The sequence below is a fragment of the Octopus sinensis genome, linkage group LG7, assembly GCF_006345805.1.
Source record: "Octopus sinensis linkage group LG7, ASM634580v1, whole genome shotgun sequence".
NCBI classification, from domain to species: Eukaryota; Metazoa; Mollusca; class Cephalopoda; order Octopoda; family Octopodidae; genus Octopus; species Octopus sinensis.
The window spans coordinates 99,866,514-99,878,100 of record NC_043003.1 but is presented as its reverse complement, the minus strand read 5'-3'; the positions used below and the strand labels follow the sequence as shown (position 1 = coordinate 99,878,100).

Sequence of the window (11,587 nt, the reverse complement as noted above, 5' to 3'; positions counted from 1 at the left end):
AGCAAGGGAGGAGAGGTGGGTGGGAGGAAGTAGGTGTGAGAGGAAGAGAGGAGGAGAGTTGAGCCCATGTGGTGCAAAGGAGCGAAGAGTGGAGATTAATCCCTGCTCATGGTGAAAACGGGTGTCCAGATGGCCCCGGTGCAAGGACATATGTATGTATGTATGCATATGCATGTGTTGTCATTCAATGCTCGAAATGAGGAGTAAATAGACAGCTGAAAACTGATGAAGGGTCGTTCTTTATGTTACTCGTCCTGTTTTCCATTTGTTACTATCGTTGTTTGCATATTCAACTCATTGTTTTCATATTTCATGTTTACTGTTGGTGACACCCTGTACCCATATATGTATGTGTGTTTATCTATATATATATATATATATATATATATATACATGTATAAATATATATATGTATAAATATATATATATGTGTATACATATATATATATGTATACACACACACACATATATATATATATACTAGCAGTATTGCCCGGCGTTGCTCGGGTTTGTAAAGGAAATAACTATATAGGCATTTTTAGAGAGTTACTTCCCTTATAGATGCCAATTCGGGCTTTCTTAACCATTTCTGTTTTGGTGTCTTCAAGCCATGAAGTCGTTGTTCTAAAACAACGCTGGTCTCCTTGACAACGCTTTACGATGTTGATTTCCTTACACTCCCTTCCCCACAGCTTCACGAGGGAGGGAAGAAGGGGAGAAGCAAACAGGTGCAGGTGTTTGAGCGTGGACGCCAACTCCGCCGCCATCGACACACGAAAAATTATGCATTAAAATGGAATAAAAAATGATGTTAAATTATTTTTAAAATCGTAGACTCATCGTTGACGTGCGCTAATACTCAGACGGGCTCGATATGAATCACGACTATAAGATACCCGAATTTGGTTAAACTGCACCGCAAAATGTGGGAGTAGTTAGGAATCTAAATCGAAGGGGACAGACACTCACACAACTACAGTTTTATATATATAGATATGAAATAGAAATCAAATTTGATGACTGGCATCTGTGCTAGTGGAGCGTTAAGAGTACCATACGAGCACGATCATTGCCAGAGCAACAAGCTGGCATCAATGCTGATGGCACATAAAAAGCACCATTTGAGCATGATTGTTACCTGTGGCGCCTTACTGGCACTTGTGCTAGTGGCACGTGAAAAAACATTTATTGCCAGTGCTGCTGGACTGGCTCCTGTGCAGGTGGCACATAAAAAGTACCATTTGAGCGTGGTCGCTGCCAGTATCCCTGACTGGCCCTCATGCCAGTGGAAACGTGCCACTACACTCACGGAGTGGTTTGCATTAGGAAGGGGATCCAGCTGTAGAAACTCTGCCAGATCAGATTGGAGTCTGGTGCAGCCATCTAGTTCGCCAGACCTCAGTCAAATCGTCCAACCCATGCTAGCATGGAAAGCAGATGTTAAACGATGATGATGATGATGATATATTCTTTCATTCTTTTATTTGTTTCAGTCATTTGACTGTAGCAATGCTGGAGCACCGCCTTTATTCGAGCAAATCGACCCCACGACTTATTCTTTCTAAGCCTAGTAGTTGTTCTATCGGTCTCTCTTGCTGAACCGCTAAGTGACGGGGACGTAAACACACCAGCATCGGTTGTCAAGCGATGTTGGGGGGACAAACACAGACACACAAACATATACATATATATATACATACCAAATTCACTTACAAGGCCTTGGTCGGCCCAAGGCTACAGTAGAAGACACTTGCCCAAGGTGCCATGCAGTGAGACTGAACCCAGAACCATGTGGTTGGTAAGCAAGCTACTTACCACACAGCCACTCCTGCATACATATATGTATGTACATGTGTATGTATGTGTATATATATATATATATTATATATATATATTATATATATATATATATGTATGTATGTATGTGTATGTGTGTATATATATATATGTGTGTATGTATATGTGTATATATATATATATATGTATGTATGCCTATATATATATGTATATATATATATGTATGTATATATATATATGTATATATAATATATGTATGTATATATATATATGTATGTATGTATGTATATATTATATATATATATGTATGTATATATATATATATATATATATATATATATATATATATATATATATATATATATATATATATATATATATATTATATATATATAGAGAGAGAGAGAGAGAGAGAGAGAGAGAGAGAGAGTGAGAGATGTTAATGTAAACAGGAAAGAAATATGAGCATATTTTTATGAATATTTAGCAGACGTAGCAGAGTTTGATAAGTAGCAGTGCACGAAACTCTCAGACCTTGAGTTACGCTGTTGTTTCTGCTAAATACTAATAAACATATACATACAATATATATATATATAAATGTGTGTATGTATATGTGTGTGTTTCCTTGTCTTGTGGTAAATGAGTGTCACTGTCATACAACAGAATCATTGATTTCCAATATTTTGCACAAACATGTCTGGCCATGGGAAATATTACTTTGTTTGAAAACAGGCAAGGGTTAGTAACAAGGGCATCTGGCTGTAGAAAATCTGCCTCAATAAAACTCCATCCAGTCTATGCAAGCATGGAAAAGTGGCCATTAAAACAATGATAAGTTTGTATCAGGGAGCAGTAATACCAATGTTATCTTCTAAGTGAGACAAGTACCAAAGAAGTATTTAGTTAGGAGTAATCTGTTGGATAATATAACTGACAGCTGATGAAAAACACTTCCATCTCTTTACATTCAGAGTTCAAATACTGTTGAGGTCAACTTTGCCTTTCATCTTTTAGAGGTCAATAAAATAATACTAGTTGAGTACTGGGATTGTTGTAATTGACAATCCCCACTTCCACCAAAATTGCAGGCCTTGTAAATATAGGAGAAAGAATTATGGCAGTAGATGTTGGGCCTCACAATGGACCAAGATTCCTGGCAGTTTTGCTGTGCTTGAGAAGACATGTCCAGCTAAGTAAAATCATGATTGTTCTTGCATAGAGACATGTTCCCTGCATTTTTCTCCAGCTGAGCAATCCTGATTTGGCAGGATCATGGGTGCTGGTGCCTCGTAAAAGGCACCCATGACAGTGCCATATGAAAGCACCCATGCTGGTGCTGTGTAAAGTGGTTAGCATTAGGAAGGGTATATGGCTATAGACACCATGCCAAAACAGACATGGAGTCCAGGCAGCTCTTCAGTCGGCCAGCTCCGGTCAAGCCATACAATCCATGCCAGCATGTAGAACAGACATTAAAGGATGATGATAATGAAGAGTAACTTATTGCCCACTTTTAATAAAAGAAAAAATCTGTTCCTCATTTAGGTATGCATTAAAAGAGGCAAGGACCCCCTTCAGTCATAAATAACCATGGTATTACACCTGGAAAGTTACCCTCAAAGGTTGAAGTCCAGGCAAGTTTGATTATAGAAGACCAGCAGCTGCCCATGCATACCCTCTCTACACCACTGATGTTATCCAAGGGAAAGGCAAATGCTGATACAGCTTGACATCAGTGACATCGCAACTCATTTCTACAGCTGAGTGAACTGGAGCAACGTGAAATAAAGTGTCTTGCTCAAGAACACAACACGCAGCCTAGTCCAGGAATCACACTCCGTACCTCATGATTGTGAGTCTGACACTCTAACCATTGAGCCATATGCATTATGTTAACTTTAAAATGGCTACATTCACCCATAAATCAAAGATCAGTATTCTGTACCTAGCCTCTATAGCCATACATCCCAGCACCCTCAACTTGAAGGAAGAAAGTGGTGGGAAAATGATGGTAGAGAGTGCTCTCTGCCATATTAGTTTTCTGTTACCTTCCCTTTCCTACTCCTTAAAAAAACACCAGTATATTTTCTTTCTTTTCATCATCCATTTGATATTCTTTCCTTATTTTCCTTCTGAGCTGCTTCTTTAACACCCACACTAATTTTCAGTCACTATTTTGGAGAAGAGCATAAAAGTAGGAACATTTATAATTTTGTAAACTAGTTATTAATTAAAGAAATAAATATATCACTACTCATGGAGTCTTGATTGCTTTATGTACTTTGTGAATGCTTTGGTTGTATGAACAAGAATATAATACACATGACAATGATAATCTCTCTCTCACACAGACATAGTCCAAATTTATAGGAAAACGAAAGACAAAGACAGGTGTAGGAACAACAAGCAAGTGTTTTTTTTGGTGCTCAGGAAAAATGGACAAGTCTTTTATGTTTCAAGGATACACTCATTGACAGAAAGGAATAAGAAGATATGAATAGCAAGAGAATGAAAAAACCTGGGTAGAGTTCAGTGGTCCAACATGTGCCTATATACATACACACACATATATATATATATATGATAGATTGGTAGCCACCATACACATTTTTTTTCTCTCCTTGTTTCTTTCTGTGTTCCTTTCTGTGGAAGAGCGTAGGCTCGAAGCGTTAAAGACTTTTTCTATTCCTGAGTGTTATACTAATACATCTGTTTGTTTTCTACACCACCTGTCTTTGTCTTTTGTTTTTTTCGTGAATTCGAGTAAGCACATAAATGTGAAACAAGGTGGTAAAAAATAGTAGTCAAATACAGGAGGTGGAGTAATATGCTTTGGAGTAATGTGGAGTAATATTAAAACTATAAAAATATCACATAAAACTGCTACTTAGAGTTTCACGGTCTCGTTCATCAGGCAGTTGTGATCAAGATGATACTTTTGCAGTTTTAATAATAAAGTATATATATATATATACATATATATATGTGTGTGTGTATGAGTGAGTGTGTTTACATCTGTGATTGCTTATGTGACAGTCAGTGTGTTGTCTTCAGCTTCTCCTGTCTGATCATTTCATGCTTCCAAAACATGTGGAGTAAGGGATTTCTGACTTGAAATACAGGTAAGGGTTAGTAGCATGAAGGTCATCTGGCAGTAAAACAAATACCCCAGGAGGATATCCATTCAATCCATGAAAGCATGGAAAAAAATGACCATAGAAAGAATGAACCAATTATATATATGCATATATCTTTTACTTGTTTCAGTCATTGGATTACAGCCATCTTTGGTCATTGCCTTGAAGGGTTTAGTCAAACGAATTGATCCCAGTACTTAATTTTTTAAACCTAGTACTTATTCCACCGATCTCTTTTGTAGAATGCTAAGTTATGGGAACGTAAACAAACAAATACCGGCTGTCAAGTGGTAGTGGGGTACAAACACACTACAAACATACACACACACACAAATGATGGGCACTTTTCAGTTTCTACCTACCAGATCCACTCACAAGGCTTTGGTCATCATGGAGCTATAGAAGAAGACATTTGCCTAAGGTGCTGTGCAATGGGACTGAATTTAAGACAACATGGTTGGGAAGCAAGCTTTTAAGCCACACATCCATGCTGCCGTTCTTGGACCCACTGGATCCTGTCAAACTATTCTACCTATGCCAACAGAGAATATGGACATTAAAAAAAATGATAATCTATATATACAGGGTGTCCCAAAAGTCACTGATGGGTTTCAATTTTTAATAACCTTCTTAACTCTACAAATAAAGGCATAGAATTTTGATACAATATAAAGGACATAATGGAAATTGAAATGCACAAGTCAAATTTTGCAACATCACAAAATAACATTGCTTAAATGGCAGCCATTTTCAGCTTTGCACACCCGTGCTCTTTCCAAAACTTGCACCATAACACCCTCAAGAGTTTCAGACCCCACTTCTGATTTCTCTATTGATGTTCTTCTTCAGTTGCACCAGGGTCTCTGGTTTGTTGATGTAAACCCTCTCTTTCTGGTATCCCCACAAGAAAAAAATCCAGGCTAGTCAAGTCTGGGGAATGTGAAAGCTAGTTGACATTGCCTTAACAGGAAATTATTCTCTCTCCAAAGTACTGCTGTAGCAACTGCATTGTTTCTCTTGGGGTATGAGCAGTTGCCCCACCTTGCTGGAACTATGTGCGAGGTCTACTTTGAATGGCTTTCCTGTTCCCCAGACTTGACTAGCCTGGATCTTTTTTTTTGTGGGGATACCTGAAAGAATGGATTTACATCAACAAACCAGAGACCCTGGTGCAACTGAAGGAGGACATCAATAGAAAAATCAGAGAAGTGGGATCTGAAACTCTTGAGGGTGTTATGGTGTAAGTTTTGGAAAGAGCATGGGTGTGCGAAGCCGAAAATGGCTGCCATTTAAGCAATGTCATTTTCCATATTAGATGTAGTAGTGTTGCAAAATTTGACTTGTGCATATTAATTTCCACTATTGTATCAAAATTTCATGCATCTATTTGTAAAGTTACGGAAATTATTAAAAAACTGAAACCCATCTGTGACTTTCGGGACACCGTGTATAACACACTTATATGAATGTAAGACACTGTGCACCAGTGCTATATTATGCTCAACCATGTAACCATAAGCCACTAAATAAAATAAAACCCTAGCACTACACAGTGAACCGCATGACAGTCATGGCAAAACTGCAGTGCAGCCAGCAGGGCCTTTTGAATGGCAAAAACAGAGCTAATTTTTCATAACATTAGTCATAGTAATTGTTGGTTAATATTTCTCTCTATATGTATGTGAGGAAATAAACCCACTGGATGAGCAGCTAACATGTTTTCCTTCCCTGTCAACAATGATATCAGTTGTTTAATAGCATGATCAATTTAGAATGTGAGGCTAAATGTATGTTTATTAAATGTGCAGATGTTAATTTATGCACAATTTAATCACAAACATGCTGTACCAGGACTTAATAATGTGTGCATATATGATGGACTTCAACACAGTTTCTATCAACAAAATTCCACTCATGAGTCACCGATCAACTGAAGACTATATTTCTGAAGAAAAAGGTCTGATGTGCCATGCACAGGATTTGAACCCCAAACCAAATGTCTGTGATGTAAAGAGAACTTCTTAATAACATAGTAATGTCTGTACCCATGGCTTTGGAGGCATTTATTCACACATACAACATGACACCAAAAAAGAGCAAAGTCTATTTAGGTGGCTAAGTTCTTTGTACTCTTTCAATGTTAAAACCCAATCCTTTAGTTGAGCCAAGACAAAAAACAACAACAAAAAAACCTGCATGTCACTGGATTAATTTTACCAGACATGATTCTCTCATTCAGCATGCTGTGATGCAGTCAGATCACAAAGAACTCAGTAAGCACATTCTAGAATCTTCCCATTGTAATGAAAATTTCTTTTTTTGTTTGTACTAACTTAATGAAATTATGGAAGAGAGGTCTCTATATACATGATCCATTTCAAGTCCTCCAACACTGAAGGGATCAAGTTATACATAGAGACTTGTAATTGAATGTTTACAACAGACTGGATATACAAAGTGGTAGTGGAGCTAAACTGAGTTATAGATTAAATCTACAAAAGAAGTATAAGTACAGTTCCTGCAATGGGTTGCAATATGGTTCCTCTTTCACCAAATTTTATTCACAAATCTGTGCTTGACATGGGGCAATAGCAGCAGACATTCACTCAAGGTGTCCAGTAGTGCGATAGAATATGAAATCACTTAGTTTCCAACTCATGTCAAAACTCACAGTAGACTAGCAAACCATACAGAGTACACCTACACACCATACAGTGTCATGGTACAGTGACAGAGTTTGATCTTTGATATATATTGAGTGCCCAAAGAGTGGTACAGCTAAAGGAGATGGAATTTTCAGATGGTCAGAGAAAAAGTGGGATAGTTGTGGTCAAGAAAGATTTATGATCAAAGACGCTCTAAGACCATTACTTCTTCTGGCAAGTATGATTAGGACTATGGGTTCTTCTGTCATCCAAATAACCAAAGTGTCTTTTCACATCCCAAGGAGCAGATACAGATTCTATTAGAGGCCAGTAAAGGGGAGTTTCTGTGTCAGAGAAAGCAAATTTTGTTGTGTGTATCAGGAGTGGATTAAGGTATTGCATAACTAGACAGGGGGCATGTGGTATCATTATACTCTAACAGTGTTAGAGTATAATACATCAGATAAAGAAGCAGTGATGGATGATGTGTCATGTGTCAGAGAACAGTGGTGGTGGTGTTGTATGTCAAAGTAGTTCTGTGTCAGAGTAAAACTCAGTGTTGTTTTGCTTCAGAAGTGAAGAATGATGCTATGTTGTAAGATGTGTACAGGAATAAGAAGAGACTGTTGTTGATTGGTTAAATGTCATGTCAATAGATAGTACACTCTTTATATTTCCTTCCAAAGTGTGTGAGTGTGTGTGTTTCTGTTTGCAAGTGTATATATCACACACAAGGTTTGTGTGTATTGCTGTACTCATGTGAATATACATAACACTGTACAAGTATTCAGCCGTATGTGTGTATACTTTTATTTATGTATAAACGAATGAGTTTGTATATATATGTACTTTGTGGGTTTATGTGTGCGTGTATACGTGATTGTACATATGCATGTACGTATAAGTGTGTGTCTGTTTTTATGTGAGAGAGGTAGATGATAGACGGGTGTGTCTGAGTAGGTAATGAATAGATATATTCAAGGCACAAAAGGACACGAGGCAAGAAAGAAGGAGATACAACGAATAAAAGCTGTTGAGAGAATGGATCATTATTAATTAAGAAGTTTAAAAATAATTCGATACCAGAGGAATCAAGTCAATAGTTACTATGGTCAATGTTTGGTGTTTGTGTTCGTTACTTTATTTTCCTCCCTTATTCTCTATATGCAGCTATTGGCGTAAGTAGTTATGTATTTATGTATGAATGTTCTTGTATATATGTATGTATATTTGTGTCCAAAGCTGTAATTAGTGTGTCTTTCCTATGCCATTCCATCGTCGTGCATCAATCACTAAACCGCTTTCCATCATCTTATTTATCTCCATTCGAAAATAGGAAAACATTGGCGGAAGAGGATGTGAGAAGGGAGGGAAAAAAATTAATGAATGAAAATGTGAGGTCGATGTTTCAGATAGATTATATATATATATATATACACACACATACAGGGAGATTGTGTGCGCGAGTATGTAGATATGTGTGTGTGCCTGGTTATGTACACGTATGGGAGAAAGAAAGAAGAAATGAGAAAGTGCTAATGCTGACAATCTATATTAAGACGTAGTAGTTACCGAATGTACAAACACATCTGTGTGCATGTCTGTATTTATATATATATATATATTGATACATATGTAGATACATACACACAAATACATATATATATACACACACATTCATATATATAGTCACATGTATACTTACATACACACACATGTATATATACATACACACCCACCCACATATATTTACATACACACGCATATATATATATATATATATATATATATTATATATATATATATATATATATATATATATATATATATATATATATATATATGGTCATATACACACTCACTGTACATAGATTATATAGACATACACACACGTAGACTTGCCTACATACGTACCAGCCAGGTACTCTATAACAGCTGCCATATATACGGGCGCCCCTGCACCTATTCGGAAGTTATGCGTGCCTTTCTTGAGATAGCGCTGCATCCGACCGACTGGAAACAGCACTCCTGCTTTGGCTGAACGGGACACTGCCTTCTGTTTCTTCCTTATACCTCGGGCAGTCATCTTCTCTCGTCCTTGTCACCGCCGCTGCTACTGTTACTTTCCGTTTTCGGTGGGGTGGGCGGCCTAGTAACCACTCGGGTGTATAAGCAAAATATATATGTTTGTCTTGGCGTGTAATCTATGTAGCTACTTGCATGTGTGAGACGACCAGTGTGTGATGTGTATAACGAAGAATATATGTATTTTTTTAAAAACAAAAAGAATCAGTAACCCTTAAGTGGGGTTCTCAGACAGGGCTAGATACGGGTAACCACACACCACACCCTTGAACAACAGTGAATGTGGCAAAACTGAGCCGGAAGGTCGACCATGCTGTTACACTTAGAGCCATCTCCTCCGTCTAATATCAACAAGCTTTGCACCGATTTCTCGTACAGTCGACGTCAGCAAACACACGAGAAGGACGTATGGAAAAATCCGGTCCCTCACACTGGTTTTTACGAGACAGGTTTTGTGAGATGTCGTTCAAGTGGTCAGCGAGAACGATGCTAGAACGAACTGGGGTGCGAGCAGTAAATGGAGGGAGTACGAGCAGTTGAGAGATCAGCAATAGAGCTGATGACGTGCGCACAGCTGTAAAGTTGCAGCGTTCTGGGTTTTGGAGGAAGATTTTAATGGTTTTTCTCTCTCTTTCTTGAAATGCAACATTATATTCATATCAGCCACTTGTAGACGGGTGTTTTGAGAGGGTTGCTGTGTAACATTATCTATTTGTTTGTATAGTTAATGAATAATATCACGATAAAAGACATCTGAAAAGAAAATATAGAAAGAAAACAGAACACTATCTACACCCCCCTATCTACCCGTATATATATCCAGCCAGTTACCTATATTTATAGTCATCGATCTCTTCGATCCCTGACCAATCATCAGGTATGTCACATTCCTGAATATGGTCAGTTAGTCTCAACCTGATAAAAGTAATGGGTAACATGTACTTGCCTACGATCTACCTATATATATATATATATATATATATATATATATATATATATATATATATGCACACACACTCATATGTATACTTATGTGTACTGATGTTTTATAGTAGATACCTGTTTCTCTTCCTTCACATTTATTCACGATTAAAATGCCTAGAAATGGTAGCTCTTTCTGATTGTGTGTGTGTACACGCACACGCATATAGATATATATACACACACACATATATATATATATATATAGACATACACAAACTCAGACACACATGTATGCACATATACATACAAGCACACCCATACACATTGGTGTATTAACTTACGCATATACATTAGCAATGCATCCCGGCGTTGCCCGAGTGTTATGGCCCATAAGCACATTGTATTATTTGCTCCTTTCTTACGGGCAGAATCGGCACAGCTGACATATAGTTAATGGAATAATGGAAGTTATCGTTTGTTTAATAGTGAAGGGTGAGGGTACAATTTGCATGAAAGTGCTTTCTGTTCTTAAGAAGGATCAGAGACTATGTATTGTTCCATCGTATGAAAGAGGTTAATACGATTTTGTCCAGAAATCACGTTTTCGATATCTAAATTTCCCCCTATCCTCACCGCAATTTCTTAATTTGTAACATTTTCCGAATTTTTTTGTTATCTACGTAGAAAAATACAGAGATTACGAATCTGGGAAATATACATATATGTATATATACACACATATATACATTTTTTACAGTTTAAGTTTTCTTAAAGAAACACTCAATGCCCCTTCCTCCACATCGCCCAGCCATCATCTACCAGCTTTCAAAAAGCTAAAAGTGAAACATTGGGAGTGTGTAGCTTTTTGAAAGTGGTGAGGTGATGGGTAAAATTCTTAAAAATTCGTACTCTTTGTTTTTTCTCCATGGATTATCAAGAATAAAAATTTGAAAAAAGTAAAAATTAATTTGGTGGGAGAGGGAGAAAATTAAAATA

The 11,587-nt window shown here is 37.2% G+C and overlaps 1 protein-coding gene across 5 annotated transcripts in view; it reads right to left on the bottom strand.

Moving 5' to 3' along the window:
* Nucleotides 1-10,234, bottom strand: part of LOC115213931 (core histone macro-H2A.1) — a 57,835-nt gene extending 47,601 nt beyond the window's left edge. The window contains exon 1 of one of the 5 annotated variants that reach the window (XM_036504997.1): nt 9,485-10,234. In XM_036504997.1, the coding sequence (XP_036360890.1) occupies nt 9,485-9,668 (184 nt within the window). In that variant the 5' untranslated portion in view covers nt 9,669-10,234. The remainder of the gene's footprint in view (nt 1-9,484) is intronic. The other 4 variants (XM_036504995.1, XM_036504996.1, XM_029782928.2 and 1 more) reach the window with 4 other exon arrangements.
* Nucleotides 10,235-11,587: the final 1,353 nt, after the last annotated feature.